We start from the raw sequence: 25,240 nt of genomic DNA, 5'->3' as shown, positions 1-25,240 counted from the left end.
TAATTAGTATTTTATATAATCAATTACAAAGAAAATAATAATTATTATGTCTTGAAAGAGAATGCTAACCATTTTTGATATAGTAAAATATTAAAAATAAACTCTAACAAAAACTAATGTGTCTCTATATATATATATTTTGAAAATTTTACCTAATTATTAATTTATAATATTATTGGGACCATATATTTACAAAGGATTTTCAAAAAAATTATTATCTTATTATTTTATCGAATTATGTATAAAATTACACTGGTCCCAACTTGGGAACGAAGAAATTTATTAATTTATAGAGTATTAATTTATAGAGGTTTTACTGTAGTAGTAAATTAGTAATAACCAGTTGTCATACTTTAAAAAACTACTCGTCTTCTACTTAAGTTTTTTTCAATTTCTTGATAAATTTTATTGTAAATCAGTCTATACATGAATATACATTACATACTCTACTAGTTTTAGCCGGAAAATAATTATAACAGTGATTACAAAACTTTTTGTTTTGTTTCAATATTTTAAATATTTGGTCTGTTTGCATCTTTTTCCCCCACTTTATTCTAATATAATAAAAACTAAATAAAATATCATTAATTGCGTTATTAATTTTATGATACATTTATCAAAAAAAACAAAGTGTAAACTTTTATGAAATTTAGTACTAGGAATTGTGTAAACTTTTATGAAAGATTTTTTTTTTTTCTTAAATCTGTGAAAATTAAAAAGTCTTTTATTTCTGAGTCAACAAGTATATTTATTCACATTGACTAGTCTTCATTAAAACGGCGCGTGGCATAAATTTATAAATAAGCCATACGAATATATGTAAAACAGAAGACTATTTGTTCATATAAACTATGATAAGCTTTATATTTAAATAGGATACTGAGATTTTTGTGTTTATGAAAAATACTGTTCTCGATCATGTCAAATTATATAAGCTAATGAAATAGTTGAAAATAATATTTCATAATTCTTCATTAACAGAAAAAAACATTGTTTCATATATATTCTTATATGTTTTGGCAATAGTGTACCATTACCATTTGCTAATAATGTATAATGGAAAATTACATAGACTATATTTCTTTTTTTTTCTTTTTTTGTTTGTGTTTCTTTTGCTTTTACGTGTACGTTTGTTTGTTTTGTCCTCCATGTCTTCTCTGAACATCAAATAAGAAAGATTGTGTAATATTTTGTTTGAGCATCGTTGACACACATCTTCGTATCAAGTCAAGTCGTGGAAGATAACCAAAAGCAACTGCGCCTTCTAATGGTTGGATAGCTTCTTATATCATATCATCATCATAAATCCAAAAATTCACGACATTGAATTATTAAGTCTAAAAGCTAGAATTAATGGATAGTCAATTCTGAACAAGTCGAGAGACTAGTTAGTTATAAATCCATACGATCGAATACTATCATAAAGGACATCATCATTTCCCAATGTTATTTGATCAATACATTGCCCAATGACATAGTCAAATAAACTAATACCAATACACAAACATCAATTAAATGCCACAATATTAAAACACTCTCAAATACACATAAACAACATTAAATTTAATTACAAATGGTTATTACAATACACTGAATTAAACCATATTTCACATTACACGAACCATCATGAAATGTAATTACCATTTTCAGTAAATTAAACTTCGTCCCATGTAATTCAAATTATTTAGGATGTTTTTAGTAACAACGAAAAAGCTATTATAAACCAAAGTTTCTACAAAAGTATAAAGCATTTAAACATAATTCAATTAATTTATAATGTATCTAGAAAATTGAAAAAATATGACGAAATAAAATAAAACTTCTTTTTTTTTTTTTTTGGTCAAACTTCTTATATGTTTACAATATAAGGAGTAACGAACAAGTTTGAAAACTAAAATTCAATTATGAATAGATCAAAAAGCTACTTGTTATTCTATTGAAAAGTATAAAGTAGGATAATTACAAGGACAAGAATATTCTATATATATTGATTACTCCATAAAGAAAGATTAGGTACGTAATGTTTTTTTTAAATTTTCTCTTCTCTAATTGGAGTGGATACTCTTCTTTTACTTGTTAACCGTGTTACGAATCAACACACGCTTTTTTATTGGATTTACTTTAAAACGAATTCTTTATTTTTGGTTTTTGGCTGCCAATGAAAGAAATGAATCTTGCAAATGAAATGTGAATCACATGTGTTTAATCTAATATATTATAACCCTCTTGTCAAGTCTCAACCAAACATGATGATTAATGAGTATATATGTCCTGATCATATGGTTGTTCTTGACCCATGTGTCATAACACACTTACGGAATCATCATATATGTTCCGCAACTGTCCCAATGAGCCAACCCCGTGTTGCATGCCAGTGGTAGACTCACTGGTACGTACGTACGAAGTAGGTGAGACAGATAGGCAAATTACTAATAGGATCATCATCTTTCAGACTAACTAGGTTAGCACTTATGTAGTAGATTAAGGCTTAGTTAGAGCATAATCTCTATAGTTAGATTAAGGATTAAGTAAGGTTACATAATCTCTATTGTTTAACTTCCTATGTTTCTTTTGCAGTTCTGCTGCGTGGAAATCATCGAGACATATTTTTACATTTGTCCTCAATATTCAGTTTTTATTGGGTCATATCATAGCCCATAAATCTAACTTGTGGACTCTAGTAATAGTATCAACTATTTATAAGTGATATGGAATTATTAAAATTGTAATAAACACTAATATCAGTTATACAAAGTGATTTTATAAAATAGCAACAGTTTTTGTTATTGACAGAAACTTAACATCATTTACAACAACTGGCTCAAATGTTATGTATAATTACATCAATTGTTAATAAAAGAATATAAATTATTTGCATCACCACTTTCATAGTCATTTACACAAGTGATTGTAAATTATTTTGGTATCAAGTATAAGTAATACAAAGTACATGATACAAACAAAATGATCATTTTTGAATAACGAATATGATTTTTAAAAGTAAAATTTTAAACCCCAGTAAAATTATTGTTTTTGATCTGCCAGACTGCCAAAACCTCGCTACTAGTCGAATCTAATTTTTTTATTTTAAAATAAATATTATATAGTATGAATGCCTTGATACTTTTACTTTGCTTATATAGATACATATATAATTAATATATATGTATCAAACAGTTTTAAAAAATTTATGATAACAAACAAGAAAAAAAAAAAACTCTAAAATTGCAATAAGTAATGCAGTTGTAATCATTGTATGTATAGTACCTTGGAGATTGGGGAATGCATGTGGTGGGGGGACTATGTATGGTCTTTCCTCCGTACACATGTCTTATTTTCACCCAAAACCAAAATTGATTTTTCATAAAAGATAGTAAAAAAAATATTTTAATGAAATCATATTGTGTTTGATAATAAAAGTTTTAAAAGAAGGTTTTGTCATTATTTGTCTTTTTCTTAAATATATTGGTGTTCCTAGTTTTTTTTTGTTTTGACAAGTTTTAGTACAAGGAAAATAAAAAAAAAGAAAACTTAAATATAACACCAAAAATATATAGGAGGTAAGAATTCAAATTTTTAATCAACCACCAAGCAACTAAATTCCAAATAGCCAATAAAAAAAGAAAACAGTGGTTTCTTTAGTAGTGGTGCAAGAAAATTAATATTAATATTTGCCTGTTAAAGGAAGTGGCGCTGGCATGGAATGTGATATTTATATTGGAAAATTTTGTAATATATTTTAATAGAAAATATATTAATAACAGCAAATAGATAAATAATATTTTTGAACAAAAATATTATCTTAAGGATATTTTAATAGGAGATATTATTTAGACAAAAAAAAAATAAAAAAAATATATATATGTAGGTATATTCGGTATACTGTAAAGTAGGGACATAAAATAGAAGTCTGAGCCCACATTGTTTTTAATAGTGGCCCGCTGCTGTCTCATTTTGGAGTTTTTTTGCCAAGTGAGCCCCCAATTTTTTTTTTTTTTTCTCTCTTCAGAGATTTCAGAACTGAAAACCCCAATACGTTCAACTTTATGGTAAAAGATTTGCACAGGAGGAAAATAATTTAATCAAAATGTGTGGTGAATAATAATATTATTAACATGTAATAGTAGAAAAAAGCCAAAAACAAAAGTAGGAAGAAAGGTGAAAAATTAAAAAAAAGCCTTGTAAGTTTTGCACGCTTGGGGTCTTAACTAGTTCCACTAGCTTCTATTCTTCTTCATCATCTCTGTCTCAATATTTTTATCAAAGCAAACTCTGTTTACTACATTTTTTTATTTTTTTACTGCTGCATCTGCTGAGGATTCTTCTGACCGATAACATAAATACAAATAGAACCGATCATATAAGAAACTCGTCGTGAATACTGTTTCATACTAAACATTATACAGCCCCAAAACTACATTTGCCAAACCTTTTGTGAAACGTGCACGTAGTAAGCTCGTTGTGTACATCATCATAAAGGAACCTAAAATCATCACCACACACTCAGATAAACTCAAACCTCTCCACAAAGAAGAATGAATAAATATTCTTAAAAATTAGAGCTTCAGTGGGTTTTTTTTTTTGGAAATGAAACCGTAGGTTCCTGTCAGAATAATATAAACACTAATTGTACACAATGCTTTTCAAAGCACCACCAACTCCAAAAAATTGTCATCCCCCCCCCCCCCCCCCCAAGACTCCTAATAAGTCCTTTTCTTTCCATCTCGCCAGCCCAAGCAGAGCTATACATAACCGGAACTTCCCAACCATTCAGAGTCTTTTTTTTAATTACCAAATGGTTTTTCTAAGGATCTTTCACTCACCCCCTTGTTGCTTCTGATTCACGGGTTTCACCTGAACCGCAGAGGGAACAGCATGCACATCCGTAAACCCTGGAGGCCCCAGCTGATGTTGCTGCGTCTTCCCCATACCACCTCCTCCTCCTCCTCCTTTCATGTTATTTGCAGCAGTTGCTGCAGCGATCGCTTTCGCTGGATCTGAAGTTGCTGTAACGGCTCCCGTGACTGGAGGACATGTGGCTGCAGGTGCTGAACCTGACTGTTGCTGATGTCTTTGAATGTAATACCCACCAGAAGGAGATATTGTGATCTGTTGCGGTTGCTGTTGGTGTTGGTGTTGATGTTGAGCTTGCATGTAAGGGTTAGAGAAGAAAAGCTGTGCTGGCTGCTGCATCCCATGCTTTGGCAACTGCTGCTGCTGTTGTTGCATCTTCGATCCAGAGTTCGTCGTGGGGTTTCCGAGAACAGAGGGACCGTTATTCCTCCCACCAGCAGATGACGCCACGGATGCAGACTGTATGTTCTTAGACTGCTGAGATGATGAATGAGTAGAGGAAGTTTGCCCAGCTTTATTCCCCGCTGGGGAAGCAGATGCAGTTGTTCTTGGGCTTCCACTGGCGTTTTTGGAGACTGAAGACGTCGAAGGCGACCCAACTACCATTGGTGGAGATGGAGCCTGGTGGTTGGTACCTCCTTGCACCTGCTGCATTTGTGAACCAGAACCCATTGGTTTTGAGTTTGCTGCAAAAGATATCTGCGATTGCTGGGGACGGCTTTGCTGTTTATGCGAGACGTTTCTTAGGGACGATGCAGCTGCAACTGATGATGATGGTGACAGTATCGAAGGAGACTGAGCTTGGGCAGTATTCGTTGTCCTGGGTGAATTGTTTTTCCACTGAGACTGCACCTGATTGCTGCTCGACTGGACAAGGTTTTGCGGGAACCCTGAATTAGCATTTGCAAACTTGGTAGTTCCCATAGGTGATGTGGTCATATTGTGATCAGGGAAACCACTTCCATTACTCGCCACGGGCCCTTTGGTTCTGGCAGCAGAAGCAGCGACTGAAGTTGCATACCGCTGCTGCTTCTGGAGATACATGGTTGTATAAGGTTGCTGCGATTGACTCCGTTGCATATGCTGCTGCTGCTGTTGTTGTAGTTGTTGCTGGTGATGATGATGAGATGGGGGCATAGAACCAGAACTCTGTGGGAGAGCAGAACCAAGGTTGAGCAAACGGGAGGAACTATCAACGATGCTACCACTCGTGACAGCGGAAACAGATGCATCAGTTAAATCGTGTTTGTTGGAGAAAGCAATAGACTGCCCACCATTCCCACCACTTGTTTTTCCTGTTGTTCCTCCTGACTTCCTTTGTTCCTCAATGGTATTAGAAGCAGGACCAACAGACCCAGATTTTCCATCTTCTAGTGAAGCACTGTAGTTCATTTTCTGCTGAGCTGCTTGAGCAACTGCCATCATCTGATAGCCTTGCCTTGCCGCTTCTGGCATGCTGTGGAACATAGCGTGATTATGAGCAATTGAAGACATGTTCAGGGCAGGAGCAGTGTTTGCCCCATTGAATGTTGCAAAGGTCATAGCATAACCCTGTGACTGGAAGGATTCTGCACCAGCTTTTGAAACCTGCTGTTGTCCTTTCTTTTCACCATGGCCGCTAGACGATCCAACCACTCCACCACCAGGTGCTGCTGAACTCATCAAACCTAAGTTGGTTGGTTGCATTGCCATACCATAGTTCTGGCCGCATGCGACATTGGAACGAGAACCCCGGCTATCAGCAGTTGATGGGCTATCTTCCCCAACTGTCTCACTATGTTGAGTCGCATTTTCTCTAGGTTGCTGCCTCTGCTGAAAACTCAAAGGTTGAGACTGGACTTTATGAGTTGGAAATCCTTGGGAGTTCCCGTGATTGATCGGTGGCCTCAGCTGTTGGTTCTGCATATGCTTCTGTGCTGCTGAGGAACCAGTGGAAACACTCCCATTCTGGTTGCTAGGAACATGGCTATGGAGTATTTGACCATTTTGCTGCTGTTGTTGCTGCTTTTGTGGCTGATGATGTGGAGGCTGGATCATTTGGGAGGAATAAAATGAACCATTAAAAAATGGCATCGGTTGCCCAGTAGCTCCTCTATAAGCAGGTGGTGCACCAACATGAGCTGGGACTGGAAATGGATAGCCGTTATTCTGCAAAATGGCCAGGTATTGTGTTTCGTTTCCTGGCATGGCCGGATAACTGAAGCTCATTGTTGGCGCACCAGCTGGAGTAGCTGATGCAGAACCATTCATGGAGGTAGAAGTAGGTGTTGCTCCAGAAGGTGTGATGCCACTATTCGGAGGTCTGACAGATGCAGCAGCTATTGTGGCAGCTGCATGAGGCTGTTGGCCCAAAGGGAAAATGAACGTGGGTCCATGCTACAATGGAAGGAACAAAATAAAAACAACATTCAGCTCATAAGGACGAAAAAAGCTTGATATGCATGCGAGATAAATGACAAACAAACTAACCAAGATGTTATTAGCTGCCCCAGGTGGCAGAGCTTGTTGAAGCAATATTTGATTTCGTTGAGCTGTATCAACTGAACTTTTAGAAGTAGACTGAGAGTTCTTATCTTGAACAGGGTTGGAACTTCTACTCATAACACTCCCCTGAAGTTCTGAGGGAGGCATGAGACTGAGATTACAAGCCTTAGCCCCATACAATGGAGCTGAACCTGCTGCTGCAGGCCAGAAAGGATTCATCTTTGTGAATTGCTGATGAGATTGAATATTTCGAGCAATGTAGCAGTGTGTAGCACATCGCTTAGGCCTGGGCTGATTAAAAAGTAAATGTGGAGGAGGCTGCACAAGATCAAATTTAAATCATTAACGGCAGGAAAAACAGTGAGCAGAGGAGGCACATCCAAACAAAAATTACCTGCATTGCTGCAGCTGACAAAGAACTGGTATCCGTAGGCACAACTCCTTGAGTAGGTGCCATGTATCTGTTTCATCACAGAGTTTCCATTAAAGCAAGGGGTAAAAAGGCAACTATGCAAAGTTTCAAATGCTAAAATTACAAAAAGTGTACCCCATTGTAGGAAGACCACCAGGCCAGCCAGGCATTGACATATGCAGAGGCAAATGGCTACCTTGAGCTGGAAATTTCAGAAAAAAAAAAAAAATGAGGGGACTCGATTCAATCTAAAACACCATAAACATAAAATACGAAAACTAAAAAAGAAGATGAAAAAAAAAATACACTTTACCTGCTTTATCAGGAACAGATAGTTGTTGTAGCGGTGGCTGTTTCTGGGCAAGATGATGCTTGTTTACTAAACCCGCATGATCAGACTTATCAATGTCGAGTTTGAGTTCAATGTTTCTCTCTAACTTATGGTGCTCAGCTTCCGCCACCATTCTAGGTCTCTTCTTCTCCTCAGAATCATGAATCTTCGCATCACCTCTATCTTCCTTTAGCAAAGGCTTTGCTTCCTGCTGCTACATGCATTAGTGTAGACACGGGGAGAGAATTAAAACAAAAAAAAAAAAGAAGGGGGGAACTAAAAAGAAGAAGATAAGAAAAAGAGAGCCAGAAAAGCAAAAGAAAAATGATGGATATCACCAATTATCACAATATCACCAAACAAAAGTGGGTCCCACTCACCGTTTCCACTTCCGTGACTTTAGGTTTAGCTTCTGCTGCCACACATTCCATCATCTCTCCGCCTCTCTCCGATGAAGATCTCACCGGCGGTGGCGCCTGAACCGATTTAAATTTTAAAAGTGAGGATCAAAGCTTTCAAAAAAAAAAATTTAATTAATTAATTAAAAAATTGACACTTACCATCAGATCTATCTCAAACTTCTCTTTTTCCGGTGAACTCCTGCATGATTTTTTTTTAAACTATTTTAGCACCAAAAAATGGGTAAAAAACTACAGAAAAAAAATGTATAAGATTGAATGCTTACGATTTAGCTTTATCACCATCGGATCTAAATCCTGAAGAAGACTCCACTTTCGGCAATATAGTTTCGTCTTTTGACAGATTGTTCTCTTTTTTCTCAGTTCCTGATCTTGAATCTAACGATGCGTGGGCGTGTGTTTCTCTCGGTTGTGGGTTGGTTGAATCCAAAACGGAGCTAACTCCTTCGCCGGATCCTGAGCTCTTTAGCTGATCACCCAACGGAACTTGACTTTTCGAAGGAGCTTCAGCTTCGGATTTGATCGTAGTCACTCGTGAACTGTTATCGTCTTCGTATTTGATGTGTCTCGGCTTCTTTCTTTTAGGAGCTGAGAAACCAAAACGATAAAAACAAAGTGAGAAAAAAAGAAGAAGAAAATATCAAAACAGATCGTTTTTGTTTGTGAATGGAGAAAGAGGACTTACCGATGGCTGAAACGTTTGACGAACTCGAATTTGCAGCAAGTGTGATGGATGATGATTGAGCAAGAGTTTGAGGATTAGAGATCGGTGATGATACTCTAGATTTGACTTCTACAGTTGGTTTCGCACCTGCCTCCGTCAAATCATTTCCGGCGGATTCTTGTTTAGCTAAAGGCATCCTCATCATACCGTATAACACTTCTGCTATCTCGATCTCGATCTCATCTTGTACAGCCACCGGAGATGATAACTTACACGATGATGATGACTTAGGCGGTAACGGTTTCTGTTTTGTTGTCCCCGACGGCTTCAAAAACAGAAGCAAAAAAATTTCATAAGTCAAACAAGAAGAGGAGAAGATGGAGAGATTTAAGAGAAAGTTAAGAGAGACTAACCAATTTTTTCCGGATAGAAACGCTTGAAGAAGAAGGAGATGTAGGAGCTGGAGGAGACGGAGATGCTAGAATCGAAGCCGGACTAACTCTATTAGCTGGAGACGTTGATGATACTTGCCGATGGATTTGTTCACCGGAAGCAAAAACACCACCGCCTGTAGTACTTGACGCCCATGATTCATGCGGTCTCTTTGTACAAGCTGTAAAGAAGAAGATGAAGATATTAGAAGATCCATGAAGAGAGATTTAGATCAGCGAGAGATTTGTTTATAAATGTAAATTTCCACCTCTCTACCTGACCGAGCTTTTCTAGGAACCGAAACACCGATCATCTCGTCAGCGGCTTTCCAGGTCGAAACGAGAGGTGAAACCGGCGCCGGAGGAGTCGATCTGAAAACTTTCGTCGGCGGGAAATTCTTCCTCTGATGATGGTTATTATTGTTGTGACTGTGATGGTGGTGATGGAGATTACCGCTACCACCGTTGTGGTGATGATTCGAGAGAGACGAAGAAAACGAAGCGGCGGAGATATTATTACTCGTCGGAGGAAGCATCTTCAACGAAGACGGTGGTCCTACACCTCCGTCATCATATTCTTCGTCATCGTTAACACTCTCTTCGGAGCTGTCGTCACCACCGTCGTCTAAATTGCCGTGAACCATCATTATCCGGTCTCCTCTTCTCCTTTTACTCCGGCTATTTAACCGATCTCTCTCCCTATCTCTTTCTCTTTCCCTCTCTCTGTCTCTATCACGTTCCCGATCTCGATCCTTCTTAATACTCCCTCCTCTATCTCTCAACCTCGCCGCCTCCGGTAACTCCACCGGACCTTCCTCCTCTGAAAAAACGAAAAAAAAAACATCAAAATCAAACGGTTTCTCCCAGATCTGAAGAGAAAACCACAAAAATGAAATGAATAGAAAACACAAACCTGGAGAATCTCTGAAACTTCCGGCTCTATGTCTCCGCCGTGAAATACCATTTCCGGCAGCAGCCATAGGTACTCTTCTAGCTTCTCTATTTCTATCCATCTTCTCCTTTCTTTGTTTCTTTCTCTATAGCTCTCTTCCTTCTTCTTCTTCTCCCTAAAATCGTAACCCCCTTTCTCTCTCTTATCTCTCTCTTATCTCTCTCTTTCCTCTGTCTCTCTACTTGCTTCCCATTATCTCCTTTATTTGTGCTCCTCATAAAAGGCAGTAGCGAATAAATCCACGGCTCATATCTCCCTGCCGTAAAACATTTTCTCAATCTTCACCGTCGGTGTGAATACATCCAACGGTCATGATCTGCTATACACCAGCGTGACAAAATCTTAGCCCTCCGTTAATAAGAGATCTCATATATATATAATTAAAAAAACCGATATTTCCTCTTTTATTATTTTTTTGGTTTTACCACCGATTATTATAAAATAAATTATAAAACGTATTCTTTTTTATTTATTTTAATTAGTCAGCATCCTAGGCGGGATCCACACTAAAATGATATCTTAATTTGTAAATAATAATTAATTCATAAAGATTTATTAATTTTAAAAGAGTAATATAATTCTGAGTCGGATTCATGAGAAAAAAATTATCTTGGACTGTTATAATTTGAAAGCATGAGACGCCACGTGTCAAGAGTTTGACATCACACGCTTCCGTCTGTATTATCGCTACCAATATTTTATTGACTTTGCTCTCTGTCTTGAAATAAACCAAAAAAAAATAAAGATAAAGAAACAATAAAATATTTTGAAAGTCGGGCTAAATATTTTAAATTATTATTATTGAAATAAAAATAAAATACGTTTTTTTATATATATAGAAAAAGGCTCCTGGGGGGTAGTGTACTGTTGTCCACTAATCGCGATGACTCGTGTGAAAAAGAAAACAAAAATACTGACATATACACGCACAAATATGATAATTATTATTATTAATATTTTAATAAATGTGTCTTGAGAAGATGTATCACCGGTGATAACCGGTAGAGAGAGACATTGGTAAAGGAAATCTGACGATCAGAATGGAATCTTTGTGACCACACCCAACACACACCGTTCCAACCGGTAAATATTAATCATATCAGGTTCCACTTCTCTACATTTACTTTTTTTTTTTTCCTTCACTTCCTTTAAATAAATCAAAATGGCTAATATTAATTAAATAAATAGTTTAATGTTTTTTTTACGTGCAAACAATAAAAGCTGTTATATTAAATTTACCTTTCGGAAGATGCCAGGTTTGCAAAAGTTAATATCTTTAACTTTTAAATTCTTTAGAATCTATCTAGTAATGAAAAAATTAAAAAAAGTTAAAAAAATCAAATCTTGATAATTAGTAGAATAGATGAGTCAAGTTGACATAATTAACTAGTAATTAATCTTTCTATAACAACGAATTAAATCTGGTCATATAAGGATATTTCAAAAATAGTAATAAAACTATATAATAGTGTCTAGATTTTATGTATTTTTAATACTATTAGGAAAGACGAGAGACCCCACCACCTCTTAATCTAAAAGAAATAAATAAACTCATTAACTACAAAAAGAAAAAGAAAAAAAACAAACGGCTGAGATCATTTGTTGCCAATAACACAGCCGTTAGATTAGGTTTCGTGAAAAATCTGACTTGGCAGAAAGCGTAATCACCCGTAAAGAAGGCGTTGAGTTGGCACCCGACCGGTTGATCTGAACCGTTGGTTAAGAAGTAAGAATGAACGGTTGAGATGAGAATAGAGAGTGGGGAGAGTATGCAATGTGGGGACCACTTAAAAAATTCACTCAAGTCACGGTCACGGAACTTCCCAGAAGTGTGAGGTCCACTGTGTTAGCTGCCAATGTGGAATTTGCTCTCTCTCTCTCTCTCTCACTCTCTTTTTATTTTTATTTTTATAATTATTATTACTTTTTTCACCGCTCCCTTTTTTATTATTTCTATTTTCTCAACATTTAAGTGAATATTCACATTTTAAAAAAATGGATTATTATATCATTCACTGCTTTTTATACCCCAACTTATTAATCATTTTTGTCAATAATAATACTAGTTGGCATGTTGCCAAAAAAATAAGTTTGGTATGTTTCGCTATTTTTTCCAGGGTTTATTAATGGTAAAAGGTCATTTGAACAGATATTTTCGAGATATTAAGCTTTTTTTTCTTTTGCCTAATTTTGATTTTCAGATTAGGTTTTAATTTTTCAGTTATATAAAAAGAATTACACAATAAATAGAATATGTTTATACATTTGGAAAGAGAACGAAATTCGTTCGTGAATATTATTTGTCGATTTTAAAAAATATATGGTGACTATGACATGAATTAGTCCCCACATAAAAACGAAATATATAGATTTTGTAATTGAATTTGAAAGAGAAAAAAAAAAAGACAATTGAATTTGGTCAATGGTCAGGATTTCATCATAATAACATTTCATACGACTAGTAAAGTAATTAATAACAGTGGAGTAACTCTCATAATAATACACAAGTCAGTAGATTCACAAAACATTTAATTTTAACGTTAGAGCGCGTGTACAAAGAAGAATCCTAAGAAATATCCACGTGGCCTCACTTCTATTTCCACGTGGTTTATTCTCAACATGACACGTGTAGGATCAGTCTCTCTTTCTCTCTTATTCGTCGCCTTGGATCTTGTTTTTGTCGAAGCTACTACTACTACTAACTTAAGAAAACCCGATAAACTCACGGCCTGTCACGTATATTAAACGTGACAGCGCTTAGTTTGTGTACGTGGTGAGTTGTGACTGGTGAACTTACGTTATCTCGTGCGATGAGCGGTTATTTTTAAAAAGGACTTTTTTACGACAGGTAAAATTGCCACGTCGGAGGGTATAGATAGATAGAGAGTCCCGCCAAATAAACTTGTCGACGAATAAAAAAAAGAAAATTAAACTCGTCGAAATAAATACGTTTGACTATGAACGTGACACGTGGTGACATTTCGAGTTAAATGCTTTTTTGCCAACGTGGCAGTAGTTTTGATCGTTCGCTTAACCCTAGCCGTCAAGAGTTTCTCAAATCAGACAATTAAACATTTAACATAAATAAAAAAAGCGATTATTTTTGTTTTGCCTAAAAATTCGGATTGTTTTTTTTATAATAATAAAAACATTAAATACTAGTATCATTGTAGTATAAACATATCTCGTTTTTAAAAATTGTTTGTCGTATGTGAAGATACGTATATTAAAATATAGTATGTGTTAAACAAAATAATCCCTTCATTAACGCACTAAGTAAGAGCATATCGAAAATGGCGAGTTCTAATTATTTTATTATTTGGGTATTACTATATAGTTTTTGGGGAAGAGTTTTTTAAAATAATAGTATAACAAAGCGAACATGGCACCATGACTGTTTCTTCATTAATATAACCATTAATTTATATCAATTCAAATCTAGAAAATGCAGGAGACGAAAGTACGAGACATTGCCTCCAAACAATATTATTTTATATACTATGAGACTAAATTAATCGTTGAGAGAGTATAAAAAACATTACTTTATACTTTGTTAGAAAACTGTTGATAGAGGCTAGGCAACTGATTAGGACGTATTTGTGTTTATTTTATTTTTTATTAATAAAGAAAAGTCAAAATATTTTATTCAAACATTTAGTGTTATGTATACTTTATTGTTTTTCCCGGTTTTAAATAATTGATGAGAGAAGAGGTATATATGGGGATGCTTTTTTAGCTTAAGAGGCTAAACCAGTTTTGTTGATTATAAAAAAAAAATTGGGAAAAGAAATTAACTAAGGTTTTTTTGGTAAATGCGATTAGCTTATTACTTTGACCTAAACTTTGCCATGATAGATTGAAAAGAATAGCCATGATAGATACCTCTATAATTTTATTATTTTGAATAAATGGACAAAACTATACAAATTAAATTGGTGGTGGCATAAGGAGAGAGTCTCTGATACGTTTGAAAGAAAGTGGTTATGTACACATAATCACCCAAATTATTATATTGTTTTAAGTTTTGATTTAAAAACTTTCTCTATTATATTTCAAAGGTTATAGGCCCCCCGGAAAAGCCAAATAAAGACCCCCCATGCCATTAACAAAGGATCCACATCCACCGGGTTCTCTCTATTTTTTGTTATTCTTTTTTTCTTAATGCGTAGGAGGAAAAATAAAAGTTGAAGCTTTTAGTTATGAATGAATTAGTAGCAACTTCTACAAAAGTATAACAACAATATAGAAACACAAATAGCAGGCCTTAAAAAGTAGAAAAATAAAAGCCCAAAAGCCCATACGTAGGAAAAGTGAAAGTACATTCGTAGCAGATATAACATTCAAGGTAAGCCGATGTCAAGTTTTGGCTCTAGTAGGAGGGGTGATGTATATACAAGAGAAAGAAGAACATAGGTTTTTAAACTTGAGAAAAAAGCTCATCTTTCAATCGAATCAATGATACCCAATTGGAGCTGGAGCTTCCTTTAGTTCACGGCCTTGGTAGTGAATGTCCTGCAAAGTTCACATCATTGACATCAGTCACAAAAACAATCAATGGTTTAAGAATTGAGAAAAGGAAATACACTTACGGATGCAAAATGGTTGACGTCACGGTGATGCGCCTCGTCAGCACGAACAACCATCACAACATCACGGAGTGTTGCATTAGCAGGGAGTCTCCAGTAATCAATGGCAATAGCCGGAGCAGGAACGTTCTCAATATTGCCTTTGTCGAGTTCCTTGAGGAACTCAGTGTAAGAGTGGATTGCTTCTTCTTCAAGGTACCCAACCATACGGTGAGCAAACTTGGGAGAGATGAGGTAACCGAGGAAATAGGCGTTAAAGAAGACTCCTTGAACAGTGATCACAAGCGCTCTCTCGTACCATTTGGGTTTCGCTACTTCCATGAATGTCATTAGATGCATTCTCTCGTTCTCTGCTTCCTCAAGCAGAGCTTTGATCCATCCTCCACTTTGCTCAAAACGACGGAGAGATTTGCAGTGTAGTAACATACCTCCTACCATTCCAGGAACTGCTGCTACAGTTTCAAGCATCATAGCTCGACATCCATATCGCCTCTGAGTTAACAATGGTCACAAAACATCAGTCCAAGCATTTCCCAATAAATTAATCATCGCATTATTATGATAATAAAGAACGGTTTAGTCATTAAATCTTAGCTAATCTGTCTTAATGGCAATAATCCAAAGCACTAACAAAAGTGAACATTATAATATACAAAAAGTTTCCTAAACAAACAAATAAAATATTCGACTTGTTGCCATTTCAGAATGGCTATTACTTATAAACTTATACGTAATCAATGACGATATGTTTCCATTTCAGAACATGGCAAATGAAATTAAAAAAAAATAGTGGTTGGGGAAAGAAGACGAAGTGTACCTGGAAGAAGAGATCCGTAGGCCAACGAAGAGATTTAACAGTCCAATAAGCTATTCTATCAAGAAACGTCGTCGGAACATGATGCTTCTTCAGATCTATTGTCAAATCAGCCTGATACGTCTCCCATGGCTGCGACAATCCAAATAAAATTTTCAATAAAATTACACAAAATCAAACGAAGAACAACACTATCTTCTAGGATTCTATAATAGAAACATACCCTGAAACAGTTCCATTTCCAATCAGAACCATCTTCTTTAGTGATCTTATTAGGTTCAACACCCCAATAGCTCGCGATACCTTTCTCTCCCTTGTTACCACCACCTCCGGCGGCTCCACCGGTGGAATCGTTCTCTGTTTTCTTCTGATTCGCCTCCTCCTCCTTCGGTTTCTCTCCCAGAGTAATCGTGCTGGCGAATCTCATACCTCCATTAATCGTCGGAGCTCTAGTCCTCCAGATCCAAGCCGAAGTAACCTCAGGCTTCAAAAGACGGCTTGCTGATAACGCCTCGTGAGACGAAACCGTAGTGGTGGTCGAGAAAAAACGTGGTCCAGCAGCCGCTAACAGTGACTTCGCCGCCTTGGCTCCACCGCGACTCATCATCATTATACAGATCGGAAAAATCAAATCCAAGAATTTAGGAAAATTGTAGGAGAAATCTTATTTTTTTCTTTTTCTTTCTGGTTATTACTTTTGTCGTCTTATGCTCTTCACAGGAAAGTCACGAGCAATGTATAAATACTAGAGAAACGAACGGTTGGTGATTGAAACTTCTTGACGTATATGTAAGGAGATCACGACACGTGGAACCAGGGTACAACAGTTTCTTGTGTGGTGTATATTTAGAATGACGGTGTTACCCTTAAAGAGATGAGAGAGACTTCGTTTATGACTTTTCTTTGACTGAGGGTGTTTGTGTAAATGTAAAGGCGGTGTAGATTTTTTCTTGGAGACCAAGATGTTTGGAAATGGCTGGAAAGATACTTCCGTGATGGCCAAGAGCTCAATTCTTATTGGTCGAGTTTAATGATATCGTGTGTGGCTATTATTTATGCGGTAGTTGGTGATGAATGTTTTCTTTTTTAATACTCACTTTCTAGACAAAATCAATAATATAGGACTCTTTTTTTTTAATGCCAAATTTCTATTTTATTTTCATTTTTGCTATTATTCTGTTTCAGCTTCCAGGTCAAAATTAGAGAAAAAATTAGTCATAATTCTGTTGTTTTTTGGGTGAATTTTCTAAAATTTTAAAATAAAAATTGTTCAATTTACATTACTAAAAAAAATTATTTTCTTTCTTTTTTAAAAATATTTTAGTATATATTACATTTTATAAGTATTTTTATCATATACATAATTTTTTTTATAGATAAGTTAAGTCACATCTTGTCGTCATTATCATATTCGTTTTGTTAAAAAAAAAAAGAAAAAAAAAAAGTGGGTTTACCATTTGGGGAAGACATTTGTACTTCTAATTAGGTTTTTTGTCCAAATTAGCACATTGTTTTGAACAAGATTGAACCTAATACCAAAATATTCGATTTACTTCGGCATAAATTATTAAAAACCAAATAACCGGTTTACCAAAGCGAACCAAACCGAGTACATGAAATTGCCGCTAATATGGGTCAAAGTACCCTGTACCCGTAAACCGCATTGTCATATTTAGGAACAAAGAAAACAAGAGTATTCAAAACGACAAAACATAGCGAGACTGCGAGAAGCTCTTCAAATTCAATGATATCCGATAGGAGCTGGAGCTTCTTTCAGCTCACGACCTTGGTAGTGAATATCCTGGAAAATTATCATACAAACCATTTAAACTGGATCATACAAAATATATATAACACATACTACTTACGGATGCATAGTGGTTGACATCACGGTGATGCGCCTCATCAGCACGGACCACCATGACAACATCACGAAGCGTCGCGTCCGCTTCAAGCCTCCAGTAGTCAATAGCTATAGCCGGTGCAGGCACGTTCTCGATGTTACCGTTATCGAGTTCTTTAAGAAACTCAGTGTAAGAGTGGATTGCTTCTTCCTCAAGGTATCCAACCATACGGTGAGCAAACTTGGGAGAGATTAGGTATCCGAGGAAATAAGCGTTGAAGAAAACGCCTTGGACCGCGATCACAAGGGCACGTTCGTACCAATTGGGTTTCGCGACTTCCATGAATGTCATCAAATGCATCCTCTCGTTCTCTGCTTCTTCGAGTAAGGCTTTGATCCAACCACCACTTTGTTCAAAACGCCGGAGAGATTTGCAGTGGACTAACATCCCTCCAACCATTCCTGGAACCGCTGCGACCGTTTCTAGCATCATCGCTCGACAACCGTACCGCCTCTGCCGTTAAAATTAGTCCTAAAACATATGAAGCGTTTGAAAATGATAAAAACATACAAACGTAAGACTATATATATACCTGGAAGAAGATATCGGTAGGCCAACGAAGAGATTTAACGGTCCAATAAGCTAATTTGTCTAATAATGTCGATGGAACATGATGCTTCTTAAAATCTATCGTCAGATCTGATTTATATGTCTCCCATGGCTACCATATATTCCAACACAAATTCACATATCAATCGACCAAAAGAGTAACAAATACATATAGTAATATGTAACGTACGTACTCGGAAGCAACTCCATTTCCATTCAGTTCCATCTTCTTTAGTGATCTTCATTGGCTTCACCCCCCAATAACTAACGATTAGTTGTTCCCCTTTGTTACCTTGATCAGCCTTTGCCTTGCCACCGTTTGATCCTTTCTCCTCCTCCGTTGTTGTTTTCTTCTTCTCAAATGTCATCTTGCTGAGATCTCTCACGCCACCAATCGCCGGAACCCTAACATTTGACGCCACCGCTAGAGCAACCCTAGGCTTCAAAAGATGGCTGTGAGTCGTCGTCACAGCAGTTGCCATTACGTTGGCTACATAACGACTCATCATTATTTGTGCAGATCGAAGATGAAACAATATAAATTTATTAAATCAAAGCGATTAGAGAGAAGTACTGTTACTTTTTTTTTTTTTTTTGTGAAAGTGTTTTTGTTTTATTTTTGCAGTTTGTAACTCCTCAACTGTTATCTATTTATAGCAATCACGGAACTCTAGCATCATTGTATTACACGAATATAAAAAAAAAAAAAAACACACGAAAAAATCGTCTACAATTTGACTAAAAGACTTGTAGCACACGAAACGAAGACAAAGGCAATTCCGCAACCAACGTTACAAAAGTTGAAAAAATCCTCTGTTCCAAAACAGAGACATGGTTTGCGTAGTAGGGTCTGCATGAACGACGTAGCTTTTGTGGCTTCAGAATGAAAATTCAGAAACCGTCTCTTTATAGCTTCTTTGATGTGTATGACCGTGCCTAAACCCTATGTAAACTATATACATAAACTGAGTTAATCAGTTAACACAACATGTCATGTCTTAATTATAATTTTTTGAAATCTAAGCCCAAAGCAGGCTCTCAAAGGAAAAGATGGAAAGGCTTATGATAATAGTGAACAACAGAACAAAGTATACAACCAAAGTTCGCTGGCAAGCAACAACAATGACTCAACTCAAGCTTCACTTAGTGCCTCGTTGATATGGCTAATCAGTGGCTTAGGTATGGTCCAACCTACTCATCCAAGAAACCATCCCGTCTTCTTGGTTCCTACCAACACAAAAAAAGAAAAGAAACAAGAATCACTAAATTATTCAAACAAAAAAAAAGAGGACTAGATTTCTTATATTATCGGCTAGATTTGAACCACTTTCTTCTCCTCGTTGATTAAAAGACTCGCCAAAACCTCAGAACCAGTACAGCCAATGGGTAAATCCACCGCAAAGGCTTTGCTCCACCGCAAAGGCTTTGTTTGTTAGTTCCATAAGACCCAAACTCTCCCCAGTCTACTAAATTCATAATTAGAAACCAAATTCCAATCACCAAAGATTTTTCCCATCACCTTACCAACATTGTGCTCCTTGACCTTTGTTTCCAACAAACAACCAAACTGAAAATTGTTCTTCTTGACCCATTCTTTGATACCACATATCAAGTTTTTATATAAAAACTCATTTATACAAATAGTATTTGTAAAATCAATCTAGCACGGTCTAGAATAGTAATCAATCTCGAATAGTGTTTCAAACCTTTTGATCGATCATATGCAAAAACGTTTTTTGATTGATTAGACTTAAAAACATTTTGTCCAAAAAACTTCCCCTGTTCCAGAACAGAGTCGTGTTTATAATCTTGGCTGCGCAATGTTGATTTACGTGTCTTTGATATGTATCTAATGAGAGAACGTGTCATACTCATACATATCCCAAGTATCTCTGTACAACAAGATTCTTTACCTATGGGATATGTCAAAGGAGACGAAGCTAAACATAAGACAAAACACTAATTGTTCCAATCATTCAAGATCTATCACAAAACCAAAAGTGTCAGTCACCTCTTGGGCTCTGTTAAGACTTTTAATTTGTTTTCTTTTTAGTTTCGAACACTAAAAGAAAAAAGAAAAACAGTCTAAATGTAAGAGAACAAAAAGAAGCATACCAAAACACAAAACTTCAAAGCAACCATTTGCCACCAAAAGTTGGGAAAAACCAACGAGCATCCTTGAAAGGTATTAGCGATATATCTGCAAACTGATGAAAGCATTGGACAACCTTGTCGGTTTGAATATCGTAGACGCAGCTATTAGTTCCATAGCATAGACTAATCTCGTTGTATCTATGAAGCTCACCATTACTAAAATATACGTAATTTCTTCTAACTCCATCTTTAGCTTCAACAGTTGTTCCTTGATCCAAAAGCAATGCTTCGTTCCCAATAGAATTGGTTTTTATCCACTTTGATGAACTTTGATCCATCTTGTAGATGTCGAAGTTGCATATCTTCCTCGCGATCATTAAAACCTCCCCGGACAGAGTCACAACAAGACTGTTTTCAAGATCTTTCTGAAAATCCGGAGATCTGAAACTTGCACATTCATTTGGAGTATCACCACCACCACCACAAAACTCATAAACAGTGATTTGTTTACTTAGACTAAGCACGTAAAGCTTGGTTTCTTTTAACACCATGTTGACGCAACCTCGCATGTTTAAAGGTTGAAACACTTTCCAACTATTGTTACTATAACTTTTCTTGTGGTATGCAATAAAGCATTCAAGATTCCACACAACTAAGTAATCTCTACTTTTTTCATCTACCCACAAAACTGCATTCTTTATTCTAACTTTTCTGATCTTACCCGAAGTAAAATGTCCACACTTAGTTTTATAATCCAAGGTCACCTCGAAGTCGTACTCACCGGTCCTCTCAAACCTCATTTGCGATCCATCCATTGCTTCCAGACTCGGAAGACGAATCCTCTCTCGAGTAAACAGATTGAAAATGTAAAAATCAGTTCTGTGGTCTAACATCAAGAACCAGCTACCACAATTCGCCAAACAACGACTCTTATGGAAATCAAAACCTAGATCTTTTACCTCGTATGTTTTGTCATTATGAGGATCAATCAACTTACATGAAATACGGCTAATGTTTGAAAAGAGTATGAGCCATGGAGTTGGGTGTTGTCTGTAACATAATCCAGCAGTGGAGTACCAATCTAAAGAAATGGACCTGGCTCGATGAAACTCAACAAAGTTCAAGCGTTCGAAGACAGACCTAATCAAGTCGGGGACAAGTGTCTGCCACTGAACTGATACTGGTTTATGTTTTTTCACTATTGCCCTAACTTTGATCTCTTTGGCTGCTATGACCTCGTAGGTCTGTGAAACATCAACGGTGGCTTCAAACCACACACATGCAGAGTTGTTGTTGTTACCCGTTTTTGGGGTTTTAGAAGCTTCCACGCTAGAGTTCCATTGGTCCAGAGATATTTCTAGTCTCTCAATGGCTCGTCCAACCCCTGAAACTGCATAACCTTTGATGATTATCTTATTAGGCTTCACTATCTTTACGTCTTCGAGAGAGTATATTGTGCTCAGATCGGGTACAAGCATCGACCACTTCGTATCGCCGTCGGAACTGATCATTTCCTTCTTCTTTGAGTTTAGGGTTTACTTGTAGGAAAATGATTATGATATAAATTAAATACAAAGGCCCTAAACCAGAGTCATTAACCAAACTATACATGGAAAACTAAACCAAATTAAAAGTCTAAACCAGAACACAAAACTTGGTAGCTTTTCAACGTAACCATTTGCCACCAAAAGTTGGAAAAACCGACGAGATCCCTAGCATTGGCGATGGATCAAGACACTTATACGATATATCTTAGCACTAGAAAATACATATCATTAAAACATGACATTTCAATCAATAGAAACAACAAACAATGAAAAAGGTCATACCATATATGACATAACTTCAAAAAAGTTTTATGTTTGTTTTACATAGCTTCACAATTACATATATATAACTCGACTCCTTTGTATCCCGTAGCAACTACTCTACTCAGTCACCGAATCCTTCTCCTAGGGTCAACCAATTATTGCAGGGTCGGGTCAAAAACACTTCTCAGTAAGATCGTTTCCCATCGTTTGACCCAAACCCACCAAAGCTACTCCTTCCGCCTGACTGAGAAGAACGATCCGAGCCAAAGTCCCCAAAACCAGGTGAGCGGTTGCTTGATGATCCGCCTGAACGACCACCACCAAAGCTGCTTCTTCCACCTGACTGAGAAGAACGATCTGCATCGAATTCCCCAGGAGAACGCATACCAAAGCTCCCAAAACCAGAACGGTCAGAATCACCAGAATAACGGTTGCCAGAACGGCCACTGCTTCCACCATAACCCCCACTGCTTCCACCATAACCGCCGCTGCTTCCACCATAGCCACCACTGCTGCCACCATACCCACCACCACCTGATCGACCACCATAGCCACCACCACCGGAACGACCACCAAAGCTTGAACCACGATCCCTCATGCCTCCTCCAAAGGACCCACCGGATCGAGCACCGATTCCTTCAAACATGCTTCCACTACCACGCTCCACAGCAATGCTAGGGAGCTAAATTAAAACCCCAAAAGATACAATCAGTTACTCCAGTCCTTCAACAGAAGAAACATATAGGTAAAAAACAAGTCAGGTTATATAACCTCGGTGAATCGGCTTCCAACTTCTCTCTCGATTATTTTTACTGCCCTGGATTGATCTTGACTGTAGATGAGAATAGCACTTCCTTTCTTTCCTGCACGACCTGTTCGTCCCGTTCGATGAACAAATGTCTCTGTGTTATTAGGGAGCTCATAATGAATTACCTATACATGATCACAAGTCAGAAAGATTAGTTCAGTAAGATGAGAAACAGAACTCGTTCAGAGCAAGAAGAGTGTATTTTTGACTCACTAAATCGACATTAGGTACATCAAGTCCACGGGCAGCAACATCAGTCGCGACAAGGATATTAAAATGTCCATCTCGGAAACCAGCAAGCGTTCTTTCCCTCTGACTCTGGGATATATCACCGTGTAAAGCTTCGCATTTAAAGCTTCTCGCCAATGCATATGAGAGGCGATCAGCATCCCGTTTTGTTTGGGTAAAGACAATGCATTTTCCTCCTTTCGCATGCTCCTTCAAAAAAAAAGATATTATCAACTCTTGAGTTTTGCCATACACGACTGACAACTAAGAAATAATCACAGCAGCTTAGAAACAAAGTAGAGAATGCATACCGTTACAAGAGGACCAATAACAGATGCTCTTCCATAAGAATCTGCTATGATAGAATATGTTGTAATTCCATCTGCAAGTTTCTGATCAGAATCTCCAACCTAAATAACACATCACAGTTAGGCAAAACCATAATAGTAAATATATCACAAATTGTCATTTCATTAACCACTCTGCTAAACCCAAGATCAATTCAGGATTGTGAGCAATTTCAGATATAAACAGGTACGAGATTACTCACAAGATCAATCGTCAAAGGATCATTCAGGTACTTCTTGGTGAGGGATCTGATCCAACTGGGCATTGTTGCAGAAAACATCATGCTCTGACGTTTCTCTGGCAACTTTTCCAAAATTATTTCGACATCCTCAGCAAACCCAACTTGAAGCATCTGATCAGCTTCATCCAAAACCACAAACTGAACTTCTGATAGATTCAAAGCTCCCCTTTTCATCAGATCAATGACACGACCAGGAGTTCCAACTGCCACATCAACACCATAGTCAAGCTGCCTCATTTGCTGTCCAATCGGTGTACCTCCATAGAGACATATAGTATCCAAGCTTGGAGCAGATTCCCTAAACTCCTTCTCAACCTGGCGAGCAAGCTCCCTTGTCGGTGCCAATACCAAGCAAAGCGGATTCCTCCCTCGTCTGTCACATAAAAGATCACATAACAAAACCCCAAAATCAGAAAACGTAACTTAAAATGTCTGAGCCTCAAATGATCGTTCGAAACTCTGTAAACACTAACCCATGTTTAGCGTTATATTTGATGATTTTGTCAATGATTGGAATCCCAAAAGCAAGGGTCTTTCCTGTTCCAGTCCTAGCACGACCGATCATATCACGACCCTGCATCGCTGGCTCCAGCACAGCTTTCTACTCAAACCACGAACCATAAAAACCTCAGTTACCACCCATCATTCAAAATCATGGAACACCAATCCATAATTTGATCTCACAACATTACATACCTGTATAGGAAAGAGTTTCTCAATACCCTTACTACTCAAAGCTTTAACAATCTCCGGAGATATCCCAAGCTCAGATATCGCAAGCCCATCACTCTCCGAATCCCCAATCACTCTCTCGCTACTACTCTCAGAGATCGCAAACCCACCAGAAGAAACCATCGACGCTCTGAACTCCGACGGTCCAGATTGAAAATGAAACCCCTTTCCTTTAACACCAAACGAAAACCCAGGCTTGACATCGGAAGATCCAATTGTAGCTAGATCGGAGACTCCGGTGGCGGCTGGTGCAAAGCCGTGAAATGAAACAGCGTTAATTGAAGTCAGCGATGCAGAAAGAGTCCTCCTTGATGCATCAAGGAGTGATCTACGAAGTACTGTAGCGATCATTTCGAATTCAGGTGTTTCCTGTTAAGGAAAAATGTAAAACCCCAAGATTTGAGAATTAGGGATTCGTTAAAGAAGAAGACACAAAGGTTTTAGTTCTCTTCAGCAAGAACAGTGGGGGATGCAAAAAAATCTCAACTGCAAGGGTTTAGAGTGTTCGAACTACAGGTCGGGTCGGGTCGGGTCGTCTCACTTAAAAAATAGCCCATTGGGCCTTTTTGTATCATTTT

At 37.1% G+C, this 25,240-nt stretch overlaps 5 protein-coding genes across 7 annotated transcripts; all 5 read right to left on the bottom strand.

Annotated features, from left to right (window-relative positions):
* Positions 1 to 4,688: 4,688 nt before the first annotated feature.
* On the bottom strand, positions 4,689 to 10,676 carry LOC17892194 (protein TIME FOR COFFEE). Of its 3 annotated transcripts, none has more exons than XM_006296762.2 (12): positions 10,509 to 10,676; positions 9,873 to 10,415; positions 9,578 to 9,777; positions 9,186 to 9,489; positions 8,767 to 9,088; positions 8,642 to 8,681; positions 8,462 to 8,557; positions 8,064 to 8,295; positions 7,886 to 7,952; positions 7,733 to 7,799; positions 7,324 to 7,656; positions 4,689 to 7,230 (listed from the first exon to the last, which is right to left on the bottom strand). In XM_006296762.2, exons 1-12 carry the CDS (start codon positions 10,606 to 10,608, stop codon positions 4,816 to 4,818), a joined length of 4,719 nt encoding a protein of 1,572 aa, XP_006296824.1. In that variant the 5' UTR covers positions 10,609 to 10,676; the 3' UTR covers positions 4,689 to 4,815. The 3 variants fall into 3 exon arrangements, with proteins under 3 accessions (XP_006296824.1, XP_006296823.1, XP_006296822.1); XM_006296761.2 differs by having other exon boundaries at positions 8,064 to 8,292; XM_006296760.2 differs by having other exon boundaries at positions 8,064 to 8,289.
* Positions 10,677 to 14,725: 4,049 nt separating this feature from the next.
* Positions 14,726 to 16,718, bottom strand: LOC17891810 (ubiquinol oxidase 1a, mitochondrial). The gene is made up of 4 exons (XM_006297960.2): positions 16,171 to 16,718; positions 15,951 to 16,079; positions 15,137 to 15,625; positions 14,726 to 15,059 (listed from the first exon to the last, which is right to left on the bottom strand). The coding sequence occupies exons 1-4, from the start codon at positions 16,555 to 16,557 to the stop codon at positions 15,000 to 15,002; spliced, it is 1,065 nt and encodes a 354-aa protein (XP_006298022.1). The 5' UTR covers positions 16,558 to 16,718; the 3' UTR covers positions 14,726 to 14,999.
* Positions 16,719 to 17,688: 970 nt separating this feature from the next.
* On the bottom strand, positions 17,689 to 18,906 carry LOC111828553 (ubiquinol oxidase 1b, mitochondrial). The gene is made up of 4 exons (XM_023785588.1): positions 18,595 to 18,906; positions 18,384 to 18,512; positions 17,816 to 18,304; positions 17,689 to 17,748 (listed from the first exon to the last, which is right to left on the bottom strand). Exons 1-4 carry the CDS (start codon positions 18,904 to 18,906, stop codon positions 17,689 to 17,691), a joined length of 990 nt encoding a protein of 329 aa, XP_023641356.1.
* Positions 18,907 to 20,529: 1,623 nt separating this feature from the next.
* Positions 20,530 to 22,005, bottom strand: LOC17892647 (F-box protein KIB4). The gene has a single exon (XM_006299057.2). It carries the CDS (start codon positions 22,003 to 22,005, stop codon positions 20,530 to 20,532), a length of 1,476 nt encoding a protein of 491 aa, XP_006299119.2.
* Positions 22,006 to 22,251: 246 nt separating this feature from the next.
* LOC17893381 (DEAD-box ATP-dependent RNA helicase 53, mitochondrial) lies at positions 22,252 to 25,129 on the bottom strand. Its single transcript, XM_006297128.2, has 7 exons — positions 24,627 to 25,129; positions 24,404 to 24,531; positions 23,892 to 24,303; positions 23,653 to 23,751; positions 23,327 to 23,551; positions 23,077 to 23,238; positions 22,252 to 22,987 (listed from the first exon to the last, which is right to left on the bottom strand). Exons 1-7 carry the CDS (start codon positions 25,011 to 25,013, stop codon positions 22,490 to 22,492), a joined length of 1,911 nt encoding a protein of 636 aa, XP_006297190.1. The 5' UTR covers positions 25,014 to 25,129; the 3' UTR covers positions 22,252 to 22,489.
* Positions 25,130 to 25,240: the final 111 nt, after the last annotated feature.

Source organism: Capsella rubella, unplaced genomic scaffold (genome assembly GCF_000375325.1).
Source record: "Capsella rubella cultivar Monte Gargano unplaced genomic scaffold, Caprub1_0 scaffold_3, whole genome shotgun sequence".
Taxonomy (NCBI): Eukaryota; Viridiplantae; Streptophyta; class Magnoliopsida; order Brassicales; family Brassicaceae; genus Capsella; species Capsella rubella.
This window is presented reverse-complemented; position numbering and strand designations above follow the sequence as displayed.